We start from the raw sequence: 22,320 nt of genomic DNA, 5'->3' as shown, positions 1-22,320 counted from the left end.
GGGGGGTTCCAGAGTAGGTTTTTCTGCTCAAGGACCATAATTAATTCCACAAATCTAAGCATTTAGATGTCAATTTATGCAGGCCTTGTACAGTACATGATGTGAAATTATGAAAATTTACTGGAATTTATTTTAGAAACTGAACATCACAGAAAAAAAAAGACCACACCCCATAAAACTAAGGGTGAAGTGTGACAATGAATTTGACTCATGCTACTTACACTGACATCAACTTCCCCTGAGATTGTCAGTGGGGCGTATCCCTTCTTTTTTATTATTTTATCTCATTTTGTTTGGTTTGCTTTGTATTGTGTTTGTTTGTTTGTTTGTTGTTGTTTTTTTTTTGTGTGTGTGTTATGAAGCTTGAGATGCTGATAGGGGAATAAAAGAACTGCTATCTCTATGGTCTCCCAAAGATAACACATTATTGTTTACTTCGTTCCAGGATAATGCAAAGTACACATAGATAGGCCTACCAAGTGCCCTCATAAAGTCTCTTGAACTTTTGAGATAATGCTCTAATGGAGAATAAAACATTAAGCTATTCCAGTGATCACATCTCATTTTTCCCCAAGTCACTGTACACTCAGTACTGTCTTGTTTGGTTTCAACAATTGGAGGAATGCTAATGTGTGGGAACAAACATTTACTCATACATGTCGTATAGGTAAACGTGGCACACGAGTTGTACGTGCCTTGCCAGTACCATCACACATTAAAGGCTCAATAAAAAGAAACTGTCAAAGTTTTCTAAATAAAGATAACCATAAACAAGTATCACCATGCTCGGAAACTGATGCCCAAATGGTGATGACTTATGCATATCTATGGGGGAAAAACACCCTAATCTCAATGAGAAATATATTATTGTCCCACCCAAATTACAAACATAATTGATTGAGATTATAGGCCTGCAAATGCAAGCAAGAAGAACATATTTTGCAAGCTTGAGTACTGCTTTAGAAATCTTTTATGATAGTCATAAGTGATTGTAAAACCTTTTTGATCTATGAAACAACACTAAGGGAAAATTCCCTTTTGATTTCTTAAATACTACTGGGAGGAAATTATTTTGTTGTATTAGCTAATAGTTTGTGAATGATATATGAAGTGATTAGATAGTCGGGCCCACTTTATCATGCCCACATTTTGTAAAGGTTAGTTTACAAGTTTGCTCTTCACCTTTTATCATGGTCAGATTAAACACTAGCTTGATGCAAAATTGCATGATGTGTTGCAAAATGGTTTAATTTACAGTCCAGTAAATACCTCTTTCATGTTCCCCCGTGTAATATAGACAAAACACATTTTTCTTTTGTTGATGCATTAATGAAAAACTATGATTATGTTTGCTTGCATTATCAATGTGATGTAAATTGTGTAGAAATTCATTGCAGAAATTAAGACTTGTGTGACGTGGCAAGATAGCATTCAATCTGTTTTGATGCGGATAGGCTTTGCTGTGGGCTGGTTCTAGACCTCATGTCCAGATGATCCATTGTGACAAGGCACACGTACACTTTGGCTTAAAGGAAACCAAAACCCAAAGAGCAATGTGGATTGAGTGAAAGCAGCAACTTTAGTAGAACATATCAATGAAAGTTTGAGGAAAATCAGACAGTCGATGCAAAAGTTATGAAGTTTAAAAGTTTTGGTGTTGGAACCGCTGCATGAGGAGACTACTAGAGGTTATAACGTATGTGTGGACAACAATGTAAAGAAAATAAAAGAACATTCCACAAAAATTCACTTTCTAGCATAATGAAAGAGCACATGACTAACTGCTTTCAGAAAGTAGGGGAATATTGCTACCCTTAACATATGTCAGTATCAAGTTGATGGAATGTGTAATTTTCATGAAAAATGAATTTTTGTGGAATTCCCTCTATGAACTTTATATTGTTGTCCACTCATACGTCATAACCTCTAGTAGTCTCCTCATCCAACAGTTCCAACACCAAAACTTTAAAAATTCATAAATTTTGCATCGATTGTCCGATTTTCCTCAAACTTTCACTGATATGTTCTACTAATGTTACTGCTTTCACTCAATCCACATTTCTCTTTGGGTTTGGGTTCCATTTAATTGCTCTGGCAAACTTTGAAATTTGAGATTGAACACGCCCATGGAGTAAAGCAGAAAATGGCTTTCAACAAGCTTGTTTAACGTGGGCCTCTCTTTTCCAATGACACAATTATTTTGAACAATTAGTTTCATGTGTTAATGTAAGCCCTATATCTATATCTATAGATCTATAGATCTATCTATATATATTTGTATATATATATATATATATATATATATATATATGTATATATATATATATATATATATATATATATATGTATATATATATATATATATATATATATATATATATATGTATATATATATATATATATATATATATATGTATATATATATATATATATATATATATATATATATATATATATATTGTTGTAATGCGTTGTATATTCTTGTTTTCCATGAACTTGTATTGACAATGAAAATGTGACATTGGAAATAAAATTTCAGCATTTTAATTTGAATTGAATTTGAATTTGAAAAGCAGAAACAAACAACAGCAAACAATACAAAACAAAACAAAACAAAACAAAACAAAAAACTAGTCTGACCAAGATGAATTCCTCTTTCAATTGAACACTTGTCTACAGCTGGAGCAGAAGTTTTGTACAGAGTGAATCAGGACTGTGGACCAGGGTACACTCCCGAGCCGCTCTCCGGCCAAACGAGGGAGTACTTCATCGCCGCTGAGCCGCAGGTGTGGAACTACGGCCCAACGGGAATGAACGGTCTGGATTACACTCCACTCAATCAGACAGACAGGTGCCAAATCTACGCCATCTGAACACATTTTTGACAGACATTTTCCACCTGTGATATACAAGTTGCTAGTCATTTGCACACTCTGCAAGACAGGGCACCCCTTTCTAGCAAACTGTCTCTTTTCCAATGTTATTTTGTCAGTATACTCTTTTAATCTATATCGAGAAAAACTTGGAGGAAAAGCTATTTGAAGGTACCAGCTGGATTTGCAATGGATAGGTGCTCTATGTTTTTATTTATTTTTTATCAAAAATTTTCAACTGTTAGAAGTCTACAGGAGAACATCCTAAAGTTTTTCTGTGGGGGGGGGGGGGGGGGGGAGAGTTACATTGTCATTAGATAGTGATAAATGGGTGTTATCATTTGACCTTGCTGTATTGAGTGTAATTGTAGGTCCTATATGCAGAAAAAGTTGTCGTTTGCATCTTTGTTTAATAGTAACAACAAAATATATATTGTAATACACATTTGAATGAAGCAGGTATACCTCATTTAGTGAACTGTGCTTTTATGATTTCTGTAAATGCTAAATTATGGTAGTTCAACAACAAATGAATGACATGAGAATAGTATAAGCTTTACAGTGGATTGACAACATACAATTGCTGAGTGAGAACCACATTATTATGAACTCTGTCTTGCTTTCGCCTCGTTTCTTTTCACAGTGCGTCGTACAGTTTCTTTTCCAATGAATGTAACAGAATTCCTGGCTCGTACATAAAAGCCAGGTATGTCCAGTACACCGATGAGCAGTTCACCCAGGTCGTTGAGCGCAGCTCCGCGGAAGAGTACCTGGGCATTCTGGGTCCGGTGATCCGCGCGGAGGTCGGCGACACCATCCGCGTCACCTTCAGGAACAATGGGAACTTCACCCACAGCATCCATCCAAAAGGCGTGCTCTACAACAAAACCAACGAGGGGATGAACTATGAAGACGGCACCGACGGTACGTTATCCTGAACATGTTTGGCCAGTTTACCACTGTACCGTACTTACTGATGTGCTATAACTTTCTTTCTTTCTTTCTTTCTTTCTTTATTTGCCATCAGGAAGACCTGTAAAACAGGGGTTGTGGTACTGTAATCAATAGCAGCAAACTTTATGCTCACGAACATAGCATAGGTCTACTTTTGGCGAATCTTCTAAGAATATATTTTAGTAGCACATAAGGGAGCATGCTGGTGTGAAATCTTGATTTGCTGACATAGAAAGGCATGTCACTTTCCTCACCCCCCCCCCCCCATTACCTGTTTCCATAAACTAACTCTAATCAAAACTCTGAATCTATTGATATGACACCTTTAGATGCAGTTGTAGGAGTAGGAATATGTATATCAAAATCTAATTCTATAATACCAGTATACATTCTTTCCATCAAATTGGCCAGGATTTTCAGACGTGTGACTAATAGGCGGATGTAGATAATACACTGGCTCATACCATATTTCAGTTCATTATTGTTTTCCCTATTTGCAATTGGTGAGCTTTGTGACACTCAGTTTCTTACATTCTTCAATTCTCTGATCTCTTTTTCCTGTCTGGGTCTTGGCTCTGTCAGGATATGCTTGAGCAAGCTTGCTACTCAGTTTTCTGCCACAAAGCTATGTAGTGCTATTAATTATATTTGCTAATCAGGTCTAGTACTATGACCTAAGGAACACAAGTAAAGTAATGATTTTTAGTAAGTGGATATAAGAGGCTCATTGAAAGAATTCATTCATTGAGAAATTAATGACTGGAATGAAAAGGGAAAAAAAATTATTACAATCTAGAAGCTTCATATTGTGGTATACAGTATGTCCCAAAAAAAATTAGTGGGGCCCTCCGCAATGATATCTTTAAAAATAGTGAATCAATTTAAATACTAATTCAGGGTATGAAACTATAACTCATTGCCCATATCTTACAGAAAACCCCACTCGATTTGCTTCAGTGGTCAAAGAGAAATACAGAATTTTGTAGAGTATAGACTATATTTGAAAAATTTTATCAATTGGGCATTATCAAAGCGAAAATCTGATTGTAATTTTTGGGGGGTGACATACTGCTGTAAGTCGCCCCCAAAATTACAATCAGATATTCGAATTGATAACACCTAACATGATCAATCTGTCTAAGTGCTACTTCATGGTCTTAAGATATAACATCTTAGCTCTATTTTGCAGAAAACCCCATTCAATTTGGTTAAGCGGTCACAGAGAAATGTGGATTATCGTAATGCATGTCATGAGTCTGATTCTTCCAATTTTAGCAATTCATTGCTGTTGTGAGTGAATAATAGACAGATTTTGGACAGAAGAGATTCCCGACATCCTCTACAAAATTCTGTATTTCTCTTTGACCACTGAAACAAATCGAATGGGGTTTTCTGTAAGATGTGGGCAATGAGTTATAGTCTCATACCCTGAATTTGTATTTAGATTGATTCACTATTTTTAAAGATATCATTGCGGAGGGCCGCGTTGTAATTTTATTTGGGACATACTGTACAGTAGAACAGATTAAAACTGACTTTAATAATGTCGTTAGATTATTCAAAAGCTGTGCTAAATTAGTCATTCGACAAACTAAAATGCTTCTACTGGACAGTTACAAGGCTGCAAAACCAAAATCAAGAGCTAGCAAAGTTGGAGGTCATTCATTTGTCTACTATTAACCCCAGTTTTTCAATTGCATTTTGATGTGAACACTTGCGTACATATCAAACTATTTCAATATCACCTTGTCCCCTGAACTGTATCTACAAACTTAGCTATGTACTATGTACTATGTAATCACATTTAATCTGAGCCATTGTCAATTCTTTGATATATCAGTGTCCAAAGGTCACATTGCTTGTCTCACTAAATTCCATCCATTGTATTGAGAAAGAAATTATCTTGCCTGTTTGGTATAACATAAAGGGGGAGCTAGGAGAAGGGGGGGTATAGAAGTGATGCAGTTAAATTCTATGTGACTGTTTTACCCCCATACAAAGTTTCTAGAATTGTTGAGTATCTAACTTCCTTGCAACTGGTGCACCATAATTGCTATAACCCCAATTTCCCATAGACAGCTGCTCAAGCTTATTTGGGACTAAAGTCTTCAAATGGTTAACTTTTTTTTGCAGGGGGGGGGGGGGGGGGGGGGTGGGTGCCTGACAGGCTTTGATTGAAACTGAGTAACTTCAGCTAGTAAATACAAGTGTCTAGGAAAGGCTGAATTCTCTTTATGCTTTCTATCTTCGGCCATATTGCTCTGAGAGATCTGCATATTGTTTAAATGAAACAGAAAGCAATCAACTCCTTCTTGCATTAACTGATGTGAAAAGAATTTAAGAGACTCCCAGCAGCCAAACCACCTTTTAAATTCTGTAGGAGGCTACCTGAAAATAATCAGGCGATATATAAAAAGCCTTCTTGATCTGGGGAATTATTAACTCCATTTGTGCCAATGACTTAAATGTGCACAATTTCTCACACAAACACTGAGGGTTAAACCCTATTGAAATGCATGTAATATACAAGTATCTCTTCGAATTTCCTCCTTGAAACTGCCCTAATTTTTAATTTGTGAATGTGTACAGCCACCCCACCCCCCTTCCCTTCATAGTAGCTTACTGATAAACATACAATCTACCAGAAAAAAAAAGATAAACCTTTTACATATTCAGGAATGTAGCTGAACTTGCCACTCTTTTTTTTCAGCATTAAATTTAGTAAACCATCCAAACTTGACATAGCTGTAAAGGTTAGGAAGCCCAGTCAGGTGCCGCAATGTGCCTCGGTCCAAGAGGAAAATCATGGGGACGCAGTAGCCGTTTTCACATCAGCCCAATGTTTCGAAATACGGCACTATTTTCTGACTTGGGAAATTAACCCGATCACGAAATAGCGCACTATTTGATAATGTGAACACAAATTACTGCGCTAATTGTATCGCTCTGATCGAGAAAATTTCTCAAGTCCAACTCAGGAAATTTCTGAAATAGCGGGATAGTAGCGCGCTATTAGATAATGTGAAAATGACTCAAGAAATTGGCGCGATGCATCCCATCATGCCTAGCGTGTGTGACCCGTTCGATCGAGGCAAACTGCACACAAAGTATGAGGAATTTTTTAGAGGGCACACACATTAGTGATGCTGTTTGCACATACTCAGCTGTCGAATTAGCTCAAAAAAAATTCGGGCTAATTCTCTTCGGGCTGGTGTGAATAAGAAATGAAATAGCGTGCTAATTCGCAATTGCGAAAAATATCTCGAGCTTGGATTTTTAACGGGCTGATGTGAAAATGCCTACTGGGATAAGGATGATATTTATCATATAATATCTTGTTGCCTGCCTGGCAGCAGGGCCCTCAGACTTGCAGGCTCAAAATATCACAAACAAATGATGATTGAATTATATAATGAGAGAGCTTTCAAAACTGGGTCAAATGATGTTATGAACAAAAATTTGATTTTGTGGCAGAGTTTCAGGTGGCACAACATTTGCTTCTGCGACCGGTCAGATTTTCTCCAAGGATGTAGGGTTAGGGTTGTGATAGGGCTTTAGGTTTAGTTTGATGTGAGGATTAGGATCAGGGTATTAAATGGTTATGTTTGGCTTAGCTTGCAAATATTTCATGGGAGCAATTGTCGCAGGGGCAATGGTCATGGAACCCAAATTTCGTGCTAGCATCCTTCTGCCAAGCAGGAGATGGTCTATTCATTGACAGTAGTTCCAGACGCCTGTGCCGAGCAGCAAAGAAAGCACTCCAGCATCAGTGAATCAGGAAACAAAGAACAGTGAGGGTTAAAAAAGAGTTTTTCTGTTTGTCTGCAGCTGCCTCTCGGGAGGATGGCGCTGTAGCGCCCGGAGAAACGTACGTCTATGAGTGGAGCGTACCTCCCTCGTTTGGCCCCATGGACCTGGATGACGAGTGCCTCGTCTGGACCTACTCATCAGCCTTCGACGAAGTGCAGGACCTCTACTCGGGTCTGGTCGGCCCTCTCCTGATCTGCAAGGAAGGCACTCTGAATGATGCAAACCAGAGGGTAAGAGAAAAGAAAATATATGTTTTTTAATCTCATCAGAATCCCACATACTTTTAATGCGATGTTTGTGTAGTTTGGTCAATGCCGATGAAGGTAGTAGAGAATATTGCCAGGGCTGCAGAGATGAATTTTCTAACTGGTATCAGAGATGCGATACGGACAACATACAGAATATTCCATCCAAAGGGTTTGAAATGCTCTTGATACTCTAGCAATTTAGATACTGAAGACATTTAGCTGATATTGCATTCGATTTCAGACTGATGTCGCCCAGGAGTTCATCCTCCTCTTCATGATCTTCGATGAAAATCTCAGCTGGTACATTGATGAAAACATCGCCACCTATACTTCCTGTCCTACTGATCCTGAAGACGGAGACTTTATGAGCTCGAATTTGTTGACAGGTGCAGTCTCTTTCCATCTCTCTGTGACTGTCTGAATGAATGAATGAATGAATGGATGGATGGATGGATGGATGGATTGATGGATGTATGAATGAATGCAGAGCTACCAAGTCTCACGCATTCTGCGTGAGACTCGAGCATTTAGGGGCCGTCTCACGATCTCACACATGGCACCCATTTTTCTCACGCATCTTGGGAAGTCTTCAACTTAGGCCTTTAATAATGAACATAGCTCACAAGATTAAAGTGATAATTGCAATTGAAGGTATATTTTCCTTTTGTCTTTCAAAATAAGTAAAAACTAGTCACTTGAGAATGCACCTGATATTACCACTAAGAGCTGAAAGATGAAAAGGCTCCCTACTGTGGAAGGCCACAGGGGGGAAAACCCCTCCCACACCTTTGCTTGCGCGCACATTCGCTCGCCGAGATGCCGACTCATGAAAATCTCACTCATAAAAATGTTTTGAACTTGGCATCCCTGTGAATGAATGAATGAATGAATGAATGAATGAATGAATGAATGAATGAATGAATGAATAAGTGAACAAACGAGTGAGTAAATGAATGAATGAATGAATGATTCAGTGAATGAATAAATATGTTAATGAATGAATGAATGAATAAGTGAATGAATGAGTGAGTAAATGAATGAATGAATGATTCAGGAATGAATGAATATGTTAATGAATAAATGAGTGAATGAATAAATGAATGAGTCAATGAAGAAATGAATGAATGAATGAGTGAATAAATGAATAAATGAGTGAATGAATAAATGAATGAATCAGGGAATGAATGAATGAATGAATGAATGAATGAATGACTCAATGAATGAATGAAACAATGAATGAGTGAATGAATGAATAAATGAATAAATTAGTGAATGAATGAGTCAATGATGAATGAATGACTGGCTGAGTGAGTGAATGAATGAGTGAATCTAATACTAATATCCTTTGTTTGAATAAAAAAGCAGAATAACACTATTTAAAAGAAAATAAGTAAGTTCATTATAAAAACAGAGAAAAATGAATGTTTACAATGATACTGCTCTTGTTGCATCAAAAAGAAATATTTTTGAAGATACTATGGAAATTATAACATATATCTTAATTATTTTCTTTATTTCTCAACAGCTTCACTCTGAAATATCTCAAGTTGATGAAAATAGATATAAGATCAAGATAGATATGTAAGTCTTTTTTTTTTCAAAATCTAGTTGCAAAGGTGTGATATCTTGAGTGCTTCATGTGTAGATGTCCGGATCCTGAAATGATTTATGTTGCCATAGTGTTTCAAATTTGAGGTACTGAGTCTAAAAACAATGTTTGACATGTGTGACATCATCAGCATTACATAGCTGATGTCTCAAAAACCTAGGCTGTCAGGAAGCCAATGTTCTGGTCTGGTTGGTTTTCTTTGTTTTTTGTCTTTGAGATATTTCTGATTTTGTGAGATATGGAAGTAAACTTCTAGTTAGAGCTTTGAAAGAGAAGAGACAAAAATAGAGTAATTCTTGTTCCTGCTTGGAACTACAATTGTTTTATTTGTGCCTGCTTGTTGTCCTCTATAGGTATCAATGGTTTCTCTTTCGCCAACTTGCCTCAGCCTGTGATGACCTCGGGTCAAAGGGTTGCCTGGCACATTCTCGACCTCGGCAAGGACACAGACCAACACACAGCCTACTTCCACCAGCTCAGCTTCCTCTGGGAGGGGCGGAGAGTGGACAGCGTGCCCCTCTTCCCTGGCACCACCCAGTCCTTTGTGAGCACACCCAGAAACCCTGGTGAGTTTATGTTCATAAATTACGTGCTCTCAGATACACCAAGTTAGTGTAAAACCATGAATGTTCATGTACATTTTAATTTTGCGAGAGCCAAGATTTGCGAAAAAATGCATGCAAAGGCTCTTGTCTACACTTTATGCATTGAATGCCAGAGGCACTTCGTGAAAATTTCATTCTGCTATTAAAAATATCATGTTGTACAGTATTGTATATTTCCTAGATGTAGGGAAATACGAGGTATGATATTAAACCACATAGACACAATGTCTTGATCTACAATAACTGTATGGTTGCATCATACCTTGTGCACCATCATATTTTTATGCCTCCGCCACGAAGTGGTGCCGGAGGCATTATGTTTTCGGGTTGTCCGTCCGTCCGTCCGTCCGTCCGTCCTTCCGTCCGTCCGTCCGTCCGTCCGTCCGTCCTTCCGTCCGTCCGTAATGAATTTTGTGGACAGGGTAACTACCAAAACCTTTTGAGGTATCCTAATGAAACTTGGCATGTATGTGTATTAGGGGGTGAAGTTGTGCCTATTAACTTTTGGGTGCACATGCTCAAGGTCAAAGGTCAAAAGGTCAAGGTCAAATGATTAAAATTTCACTATTTCCCCCATATCTATGCAATGCCTAAAGATATTTTCTTGAAACTTAGTGTATACATGTATTACCCAATTAAGATTCTCTGGTGAAAGTTTGAGGTCATGAGGTCAAAAGGTCAAAGGTCAAAAGGTCAAGTAAAGTGTTACAATTTACTTTTTTCTCTGTATCTTGGAAATTGTTCAAGGTATCTTCATGAAACATAGTATATATGCATGTACTGACTGGCAGTGGTTATCTAGGGAATTCAGGGTTCATTGGGTCAAAGGTCAAGGCAATACTTCAAAATTTTACTATTTTCCTTATATTTATGCAATGCCAGCAGGATTATTTTGTTTAACTTGATGTATGCATGTATAACCCAATAGAAATTATCTGGGATTTTTTTTTTTTGCCGAGAAGGTCAAAGGTCAAATGGTCAAAGTGAAAGTGCTGAACTTACTTCTTTCTCCATATCTCGGAAGTGGCTCAAGTTATCTTGAAACTTAGTATATATTTATGTATGTTCTGCCTGACAGTGATTCTCTTATAAATCAAAGGCCAGATGAAAATGATAACAATTTACTGTTCAATACAGAAATTGCACTTTTTCTCCATACCTTGAAAATTACTCGGTGCATAAACTTATGAAAGGGTCAAAGTCAAGTTAAAGTTCTTAAATCCCCAAATACATGCTCTCCTCCAATTCATCCAATTAAACATACACGTGTAGGTCAAGGAAGGTAAGCATTCAATACATTTGTGACAAACATGTCATTTTGATATTTTGCCAATTTTGTGAAAATGTAATCACACATTGTCCACATGTACTATAGACCCATTAGGAGAATCATGCATTATGGCGGAGGCATACCAGTCGCCATAGCGACATTTCTAGTATGAGTTGAGCTCATGAATATATATTGTATGAATCTCTCTGGCAGTATAAACTACGCACGGGTTTTGCACAATGTGCTTTTACATCGTGTTTGATTCCTATCTATGGCAGTTTATAAAAGTGCCCCACCTACTTGCACCACATATAATGAGGACATGCAAACAAATATATTATTTTGTATGTCAAGACAGGGCTCAAGATGTCATTTCGATACATGATGTACAGCTGTATGTTCAGACAATATTATAGTGATCTTTATTCATGCAACCAAATACGAAGAATAGCAGTTTAGATGCATGAAACATTGCAGATCAATATGCCATACAAATGTTTATCCATATCTGGTTATCCATATTAGAACTTTCTGGTCAGAAAGGGGGACAGTCCACATAAAAGGCTTGAATTGATATTTAAAACGTTATGTATAGGCCTATTGTATGTAAGTAACTTTTATTTTGTGCCAGTGTTTGACAAATTCCACATGCATAGATCAGTTGTATAGTATGAAACACACATTTCACAAATTTCTACCTTGTTTCACCAGACTAATGTAACATGGTGATTATTGGGTCTCTTCTTCTTACTCGAGCATCTAAGTTAGGTCACCAGATTTGCTCTCTACTGTATGATACAGTCTATGTATGCAGTCTCAAAGCAAATAGTGTCTGCCATTTTGGAAATGGAAACAGCTGTTTGGTAAACATGACAGGTCATGTGTTCTGCACAAGTCCTGCACACCAGAATGATTCACCCTCTTATTCTTTAATTATTTGAATCAAATGAGAAACAAATGTACAAACTTGTACCAGTCAATAGGCCTACTTGGCTGTCATCATCATCATCATCATCATCATCATCATCATCATCATTATCATCATCATCATCATCATCATCATCATTCATCATCATTGTCATCAACATCAACAGCAGCAGCATTATTATCATAATCACCATTATTACCAACCATCCTTGTCATCATCATTAGTACACTGTATCATTATCATCCTTAACGTCATCATCATTATCACCACATAACTTTATCAAAACCAATGTCATCATCATCAGGTGTGGCGATACGGTGCAATTAACTCGCCAAAAGCATAGACCTCGAAGCCTCATTTGCCTAAAGTAAACAGCTTGTGTAAGCAAAACCGTTGTGGAAGTGTTGCAGGATAATCACAATATCTCACCTCAGAAGCCATCAAATGAATAAATCTATGCAGCAAATTGAAGGAGAAACTGTCCTCTAACTCTCTATGTTAGTTATTTGGGGTTTTATTGAAAATAAACCTGTGAAAATAACGTCAAAACTTAGCTTCCAAAACAGAAAATTTGGTTTCTAAACAAGTGCTTTTTTCTCACATTTTCCTTCATTGCCCAAAAATGAAACTTCGGTATATGACTTATGGTAGTATATCCATACTGTTTTCCAAATATCTTTTCTGTATCATTTGGCGCACGGATATGTCGGTAAAAATTGTGATCACTGTCACTAGTGATCCATGTAAAATCCAAAGCATAAGCAGTACGCCGTCCGATGTATCGGTTTTTGTGCTGCATGAAGCAGTTGACGCACATTCCAGGGTTTGTCTCTCGCCCACTCACCACCCTGTGGACCAAAAACCAAACCCTGTCGCCGTGCGCCAAACCTGACACCGCTGATTGGCTAAGCGTGCGCTGACCGGTAGAGAACGCATGCGCAGGAGGATGATCTAGTTGTGCATGTGCAGTATTTTCTCTTAAATTCTTTTGTCTTTTTGCTCTGATTTTCACCAACTACCAATTGCGCAAACACGAGACTACGCAGGTAGTGAGTCTGGTGTATACAGACTAGCAATATGTTAATAAAATGCATATTCATGCAGGCGCAGACTTATGTCGGGAAATAATCGTAACCCTTTCCCACGGTCGACTCAAACCGAAAAATGCACATATCTCGAAAGATACATCAGTATTTTCGCCAAAAAATCATATGAAGGAAGATATATATCCATATTAGATATATGTGTGAGGTTTCAAAGGATTTGGTGGTAAAATAAGGGAGATACGAGGAGGTGAGCTTTGGAGAATTTTTTTTGTCCTTCGCTCGGCACGGTGCTTCGATGACCGTTACGAATTCAAAAGCTTACGCCCCTTTTTGCAGAGTTAATTGCACCGTATCTCCAGGCCTGATCATCATCATCTTCATCACCAGCTTCATTATCATATTCTTCATCACCGGTTATTATCACTATCATCAACAAGATTAATGCATATGTGACCGTGCACCTCAAAACGAACATAAAGTCGCACACACTGATTTTGCGTGAGGACTGAAAATAAGTGAAATGGGTCAACCTAGCCGAACTTGACTTTTTCATATTTTCTGAAAGAGCAGGTCTTCTTTTACATTATGCTAAAATTTGGTACATAAAACGGGCAGGAAAGTGTGTTTTTTAGCAGTTTATCTCGAGCATTTTTGGTAGAATAGTGTGATTAGGTGTGTCTTTAGAATCCCTTTTTCATTTCTGAAAAACCTTGTCCACACTCTTCACTTTCAACTCTTAATAACTTTCGAAAGGATAGTGCTACTGCTTTGAAAGTTGGCATTAAGTATGGAAAGGATGTGTTAATGAGGCATTTTTAATTTCAGTTTAATCTGATAATCCCTTCATTGTTGTTACTCTGGTGGTTTACTTCCTGTTTTTTTGTCCAATTCATCGCACAGCCAGCACCGTGTGGTAAAGATTAAGCGCTTGAATAGACACTGTACTTCAGAGCCTCTTTTCTCAGTTCACACTTTTCCTGAGTTTGTGCTTTTTTTCCAATATTTAGATAGGTTAGGAGAGTCCATTTGATTTGAGTTATACATCATTTTAAAGCTTAAAGTCTGCTCTTTCATGATATGGTCTTAACTAAAAATTCATGTCTGGCGACTTTTTGTTTGTTTTGAGGTGCAGGGTCACATATTATCATCAGCAGCAGCAACATCATCATCATCATCATCATCATCATCATCACCTTCGCCATCATCAACGTCATCATATCTCATCATCATTTCACTGTCATCATCATCCCCAGCTTGATTTTCATCTGTGCCATCATTATTTCACAATATTATCACTGCTGTTATCATTTGTATCAAATATTATAATTGTTTTTATCATCATGACAATTTATTCATGCAATATATTTTACACCTAGGTACATGGCTCATTGAATGCCACACAAACACACATCTTGTGGACGGCATGTATGCACTCTACAAGGTAGAAGAAGACCCCTCTTCCTCCTCCAACCAGCAGGAAACGGGGCCAGAGGATGGAGTGGTCCCTGAGAGTGATACAGTGAGGCGGTTCTTCATCGGAGCTGTGGAGGTGGAGTGGGACTACACCCCGGTTCTCTACGACCCCGTCAGGAGCCAGGCTCTCACGGATGAAGCAAGGTTAGGATGGCTGCAGTTGGGGAATGTTTATCCTTTTCACTTTCAACCACATTCAGTCTTACTTTTTGAATATTAACCTGTTGAGGACAACTCCTGAGTATACTCTGGCGAGTGCCTATGGGAAATGTGTGTTGTAGCAGAGACTCCAACTCTCCCGTTTTCGACGGGAGATCTCCTGCCGTAAACCCATTTTTGCAAAATCTCCCGTTCTCCCGCTGGAGATTTGATTTCTCCCGCCCTGGCTCTGTGTCTCCCGGTGGAAAGGATTTCTTACTTATTGCCATTGTATGTTGAGAAAATAAGCCTTAGATAGCACCAGAGAACATCTAGAACCCTAGGAAGTTCGTGCTTCGCACACATCAACTTGGAGTCTCCCGTTTGCTAGGGGTTTCGGGCGGGAGAATCTCCAGATCAGAAGGTGGTTGGGGTTGGAGTCTCTGGTTGTGGTGAAATTGGCCCGTCCTCAATGGGTTAAGGTGGTTACTTCAGTAAATGTCATCTTGCATCATGTACTATAAAGCCACCAAACACACAAAAGAGAGAGCACAGGGCAGTTCTTCAGCTGTGTAGTATATTCAGCCAGTTTTTGTATGTTTGACACTTCGACACTCATGCAACGCTGCATGCTGGCATTGGTCCGATGGTCTAGACTGGTAAGAATCACTGTTGGACCTGTAACTTTTTTTCAGAAATGGGCCAGTAAAGAATGGAAAAACTGGGTAACCACTGGTCCAGCAGACAGGTTTTACCTGTAGAAAAAAAAATGGGTTAATGTGCAGCCATGCAGTCATGTATATATATCTTTAATATCATTGTACTTTAATGAGCTAGAATGTATTAGGACATGCATGATTCACCATGTTTAGTAACAAATCCCCAATTTCTTTATATCTTTGTTCTCTCTAAAAAAAACAACAACATCAAAGGCATTTTCTCCCATGAAAACAGTTACTGTATAATTATGAACTCTGTCAATGTTCACATGATATTTTCAGCCCCGGGTACGTCTTTGTAAATAGAGGAGATACCATGATTGGGAGCAGGTACCGCAAGGCCCTCTTCCGAGAGTACGAGGATGGCACGTTCGTCCGGCAGGTGATGCGGACGTCCAACGAGGACCTCTCCCTTGGACTTCTGGGCCCTGTCATCAGGGCTGAGGTTGGCGACACCATCGAGGTCGTCTTCAAGAACATGGCGACGCGACCGTACAGCATCCATCCCCAGAATCTCCTCTACGACAAGGCCAATGAGGGCGAGGTTTACGGGAATCGGACTGTCAGCGACACGCCCGTCCAGCCCCAAGAACAGAGGACGTACACCTGGTACGTGTCTGAAGAGCACGGACCTTCCGCAACCGAAGATGCGTGCCTCACCTCAGTGTACTACTCCGGTGTCCTGCGGGTGGAAGATACCAATAGTGGTCTCGTGGGACCGATGGTCCTTTGTCGTCCAGGGACTCTCGGAGGTAGGTCTACACAATGCTACTCTAGACTACCTGTGCAAGTCCTCATTCATGCCCTTTAACCCATTGAGGACAAGTCTGGAGTATTCTCAGGCAGGTGTCTTTCGGAAATGCGTGTTATAGCGAAATAAGTCCGTTCTCAACGGATGAACAGATCAAGTCATCAAGTCTTAGAAATCACATATTTATCCTTAAATGATGTATCCGTTTTCCTTCACAAGTTTTCCAATTCTTCGTAGTGTTTTATGAGGCAGAGACTACACAATTTTCACAAATAGCAGTAACATATATGAGCAACACAAATCTAAAATAAAAGACAATCTTTTTTCCTCTTGATCTTTGATATGAAATACTAGCAATTAATGATGAAAATTGTGAGAGTGAAATAATGCATTAACCCGTTGAGGACAAGTCCCGAGTATACTCGGGCAGGTGCCTATGGGAAATGTGTGCTGTAGCAAAATCAGTCCGTCCTCAACGGGTTAAGGGACAAAAAATGTGATTCACCTCAGGTGACTAGAAGATGGTCAACAAACCTATAATTACAGACTTGCTAGGGAAATTATACAAGGAGAATACTCCAAAGGTCAAACTGAAGTATTTCTGCCATGAACTAAAGCAGTGCTTATGATTGATCGTGTGATATCCGTACCTGTTGCAGAGAATGGGCGGAGGAGGGACGTGGACCGGGAGTTCCACCTCTACTTCTCGGTCCTGAATGAAAACAAGAGCTGGTACCTGAGGCAGAACATCCAGCACTACTGCCTGACACCAGACGCAGTGGACGAGAGTGACCCTGACTTCGAAGAAAGCAACCTTATGCACGGTAAGAGGAAACCCCAAAGTTTTTTCAAAGGTACTAGTACTTATTCTCAAGGTTGGGTACACATCACTTCTGGTAGATGGAGTGAAAAAGAAAAAAATAGAGGAAGCTTGCCTGTACATGGGAGGAGCTTGAGGGTGCCTGCAATGCACACTAGCATCACAGTGCACAAATCTATGTGTCGATGCAGAGACGACACGATACAGCATTCACGAACTTGGAATGTTGGCGTTCAGAATCATCAATCGACTATTCTTTTCCGTGATGTGTCCATGAATTTCTTTGTGGCTATAAGATTAATCTGATAGTTTCAGGGAATTTCAAAGCAACTGACAGAAGAAAAGTTGATAATTTTGTCTCAAAAGTATGGTGATCTTGGGTTTGTTTTTACTCTGGCTGCCGCTTTCCCATGACTTGTGTCACATTAGGTACCTGGATGTCCAACAATGAGAAAATTACATATCCAACCAAGTTAAAAGTTACTCTGAAAGAAGAGAGTCAAAGTTTACAAGCACAACAGTAAAGATTTAATCAAGATGAAATAAAAATTAGGGAATCTATGAAATTGTGAAGTTTCTGTTGATGTTCAGTTGATGTGAGTGATATCATTCAAGTTTGCCTTGCAATCACATGGTTCAGGTTCGAAGTCTGTTGAATCGTGGTGAACAATTTTCATGCATTCCCTCCAGAAGTTAAGCAGCAAAACACGCTGTCCCTCTGATAGGACATGAAATGGAGATTGCCATGAGCAAAAAGAGTCAAAACTTAAGCATGCAAAGGATCCCACTTCATTCCTTCTTTACAAAGAGAAGGCTGGTATGAAAACCCAGTGAGGAAATCTGCCCTGAATACACACAGGGAAATTACAACAAACCAGTTAATTATATCATGGCAACATACCAGATGGTTAACTGTACTCCTACTGAAAAGAGAAGAAGAAATTGGAGTAGGAGGTGGATCACTTTTGAGGTGGAGGAGAAAAAGAAGAAGAAGAAGAAGAAGAAGAAGAAGAAGAAGAAGAAAAAAGAAGGATTAGGATTAGGAGGAGGAGGAGGAGGAGGAGGAGGAGAAGAAGAATGAGGAAGAGTGAGACCTATGAAGAATGACATCTGAGCCCATTGTCTTCTGCAACCTCGTAGATCGCATCCAAAGTCTGATATTTTTCCATCCCGCAGGGACAGGTTTACCCTTCTCTTGAACCTGTGGGTGTTGTGTGTGCCTTCAGCTATTAAACTGAATCCACAAGATTTTTGCCTATTTGTTGCCCAAATGTATGTGCATTTCTTTCAATCTAATAAAAAAGAAGTCTCTTCATGTCTTGGTCCCATATGCTATGAAAATAGAAAGATGTGTCTGTGCTCCATTATCTTTTTGTTTTATTTTTTTTTTTACCTCGAAAAGATGATGACCATACTAAATCTAAAAATACACAAATTTTTTAGTTGACATTACTTGAGGGAATAAATTATTGTAAGTATAAAATTTGACAACTATATGTTTCATATAGTAGACTTACAGCTATTCTTCAGTGAATGATATGCCATTTTACAGGTTCTCTCAGTGTCAGCTTTACTGAAAAATTATGTATATGTACTCTCTAAAAAAATCGAGTGAAAATGTTCACTCTTAAACAAGTGAATACAAAAAAGAGTGAATTTAGAGCAAAATTGGAGTGAATTTTGAGTGAAAATGTTCATTTTCACTCGTTTTAGAGTGACGTCAGGGATCTCTCCAAAATCTTCGAGTGATCAATGAGGTCACTCCAAAATGAGTGAATGTGAACATTTTCACTCGAAATTCACTCCAATTTCACTCTAAATTCACTCTTTTTTGTGTTCACTCCTTTAAGAGTGAATATTTTCACTCGATTTTTTTTTAGAGAGTAGTCTTTGTGTTGCTTTCATTCGGATGAGAAAAATTGTGTCTCTGCTCGGATATGCACCAATGGGCCACATCGTTCTCTCATTTTTCTCATGACCTTTGCCCTCCAGGAATCAATGGCTACTTGTACAACAACCTCCATCACCTGGAGATGAGAGTTGGAGAGCGAGTGGCGTGGAATCTCATCGGTCTCGGCGATGAAGTGGACCTCCACACGGTTCATTTCCACGGCCACACCCTGACCTACGAGACGGAGCATACCAACAGACTGGACGTCTCTGAACTCATACCAGGTTTGTGTCTGATCCTGTGTGTAATTTCATTTTTTTATCTAGTTACCAGAGCTGCCATGTCTCCCTGATTCTGCAGGATTCTCCCTGAAAATGTCAAAATTTGTTTATATCTGAATAAGAGAATATTAAAATCTCCCTGATTTGGGAAGTATTTTCGCCCATTGAAATGCATGTAACCCACAGATATCTTCCTGATTGCTGTGTGGGATCTCCCTGATTTGGATGTGGGAATGTTGGCAGACCTGAGCTTCGCCAAGGAAGGAGGAGGTGACAGGAAACCAAAACCCAAAGAGCAATGTGGATTGAGTGAAAGCAGCAACATTAGTAGAACTCATCAGTGAAAGTTTGAGAAAAGTCGGACAATCGATGCAAAAGTTATGAATTTTTAAAGTTTTGGTGCTGTATTGACTTGATAAGGAGACTAGTAGAGTTCATGATGTCATGTGTGGACGACAATACGTTACAAGTGCTTTTCTAGTTTATTTTTGTCATATCTTTAAGTTTATGTTATTTCATTTCATATTACATGTATATCAATGTATGATTATTGAATCTACTCTATTTTTGTTGGTATATTAATGAAGATGATAATGATATTGGTAGATAGTGATAATTATGTCATAGATATTGTGTACTACCATTGCTGAAGCTTATAGGGACAGTGCAGCTATCACCTCATTTTGATGTAAGCTGGCGGTATTTTGAGTTAATGATGTAGTCAGTTTTCAGTGGATGTTGAATTAATAAGTAAGAATCTGTGATGGTAGCAGTCAATGTGAAAGTGAATAAGTTACTAGCATGAGCTGTAATTGCCAGCAAGATGGTCAAATTACTCTTATGTCTCAAATCCTGTGTGTGAAATCTAGGGACCTTCTTGACCCTTAACATGGTGCTCGACGACCCCGGAGTCTGGCTGCTCCACTGCCATGTCAACGACCACATCCTTGGAGGAATGGAGACTTACTACATCGTTCACGATGTAGATGGTGAGTGGTTTATTCTGCTCGACCACTGGAGTGGATGTTTCAATTTTATGTGTTTGAAATTTGTTTCCCTAACGAAGAGCTTTAAATGCCTATAGATGGAGAAGTTAACTTGGGACCAGTGGCCTTATTTGAATGCTGCTTTGTTTTGAAGTGGTGGAGGTAAATTTCTTACCAGCATTCATTATTAAGCAAAAACAAACTGAATGCTAGTAGATAAGAGCCAGTTTTGAGGTGAAAATTTCCACTTTCACAAACTCTCTGAGATACAGTTTTTAACAAATCAGCATAATACAAAATATATACATATGAAAGCAGAAGAGAAAATAGAACAAGTAGATAACCTATGTGAAACTATTTGTTCAAAATCATTGTGTTTATGGAAATGAGATAGTTTGTGATAATGGAAGGGTCAGGAAAGAAAGGTCAATAGAATTGATGGTCTGTCAAAATAGTTCTACAAAGTAGTATGCTTTGTAAAACTTGCTCCAAGAATAACTGGAAGACTTTGACAATTGAAATACAGCTGTATCTCAAATGACCTGTCTATTTTCCCCTCCTAGAGTTTCTAAGTGCAGCACCACTTTTTGATTTGCAATAGTAGCAAAGAAAGATTACATGGCTGTGGGTCATTTAAAGCCCAATCCTAGATCTCCCCCCCCCCCTCCCCTCCCCCACCCCCACCTCCATTTGGGCCTCTTGAACCACTGTTGCCAACATAGTTAGATGCAAATCAGATCTTGGATTTTCATGAAAAAGTGAAATTGTCAAATTCAACCCATCGGTCCCACTTCAAGCTGGGATGTCAACAGAACCCAGGGAAATTTTCCTCTCCAAAGCCAGATGACATCTCATAGGTAAGTCTGTAAGCACAATTGTTTTTCATTCCATGGTGTTTTCTTCCATCATTTCTTCCAAACTACAGAAATAACCACCCCAGAAACTACAACGTCGATGTCTCCCACAAACAAAAGCTGAAGAATAACGGGAAGACTTTGACAATTGAAATATCTTGAATAACTTCTCTGTTTTTCCCTCCTAGAGTTTCTTAGTGCAGCACCACTTTTTGAATTGTACAGCACCACTTTTTGATTTGTACATAGTAGAAAAGAAAGATTACATGGTTGTTGGTCATTTAAAACCCAATCATGGATCCCCAGGGGGCCTCTTGAACAACTGTTGCCAACAAAACGATACAAATCAGATCTTGGATTTTCATGAAAAAGTGAAATTGTCAAATTCAACCCATCGGTCCCACTTCAAGCTGGGATGTCAACAGAACCCAGGGAAATTTTCCTCTCCAAAGCCAGATGACATCTCATAGGTAAGTCTGCAAGCACAATTAGATATATTTTTCTTTCATTCCATGGCGTTTTCTTCCATCATTTCTTCCAAACTACAGAAACAACCACCCCAGAAACTACAACGTCGATGTCTCCCACAAACAAGAGCATGGCTGTTCTCACCTTCTTGTTGGCATGGACTGTTACACTGTGGACATCGTTTTAAATGGAGGTTCCATGTTGGAGTGCTTTTGTTTTAAAGAATCGCTAATGGTACAAGATATCACACTGAAAAAAAAACTTTTCTTTTGTCTATACAATATGACAATGTCATTCCATGATGATACCATCAGATACAGCAGTTGATATGTGTAGTCGTAAACAAGTAAATCCTACTAGGCTTTTCCATCTGGTTGTGATATGTACATAATTTGCTGATATCCTAATTGAGGACTCTATGCTATCCTAAAGTCATTAATTGCAACATGAAACTACCTAATCAGAAAGTAATGAGCAGTCCTTGATTTATAAAGGTCATCTGTACCGCATATGATGGATTAACCAACGGATCTAAAAATAGAATGATTATGAGGATTAAAATGAAAATAGATCTACCTGTCGCTGTTACTCAAATT

The 22,320-nt window shown here is 38.7% G+C and overlaps 1 protein-coding gene across 1 annotated transcript in view; it reads left to right on the top strand.

Moving 5' to 3' along the window:
* Positions 1-21,911, top strand: part of LOC139716128 (hephaestin-like protein) — a 61,950-nt gene extending 40,039 nt beyond the window's left edge. The window contains exons 8-18 of the mRNA XM_071627684.1: positions 2,680-2,851; positions 3,517-3,797; positions 7,656-7,867; positions 8,127-8,271; positions 9,848-10,060; positions 14,720-14,960; positions 15,956-16,425; positions 17,084-17,248; positions 19,237-19,419; positions 20,286-20,405; positions 21,805-21,911. Of these exons, the coding sequence (XP_071483785.1) occupies positions 2,680-2,851; positions 3,517-3,797; positions 7,656-7,867; positions 8,127-8,271; positions 9,848-10,060; positions 14,720-14,960; positions 15,956-16,425; positions 17,084-17,248; positions 19,237-19,419; positions 20,286-20,405; positions 21,805-21,911 (2,309 nt within the window). The remainder of the gene's footprint in view (positions 1-2,679; positions 2,852-3,516; positions 3,798-7,655; positions 7,868-8,126; positions 8,272-9,847; positions 10,061-14,719; positions 14,961-15,955; positions 16,426-17,083; positions 17,249-19,236; positions 19,420-20,285; positions 20,406-21,804) is intronic.
* Positions 21,912-22,320: the final 409 nt, after the last annotated feature.

Source organism: Diadema antillarum, unplaced genomic scaffold (genome assembly GCF_040938485.1).
Source record: "Diadema antillarum isolate AM-2024a unplaced genomic scaffold, OU_Dant_1.0 scf00000061, whole genome shotgun sequence".
Taxonomy (NCBI): Eukaryota; Metazoa; Echinodermata; class Echinoidea; order Diadematoida; family Diadematidae; genus Diadema; species Diadema antillarum.
The sequence above is the reverse complement of the archived record's forward strand: the minus strand, read 5'-3'. Positions and strand labels throughout refer to the sequence as shown.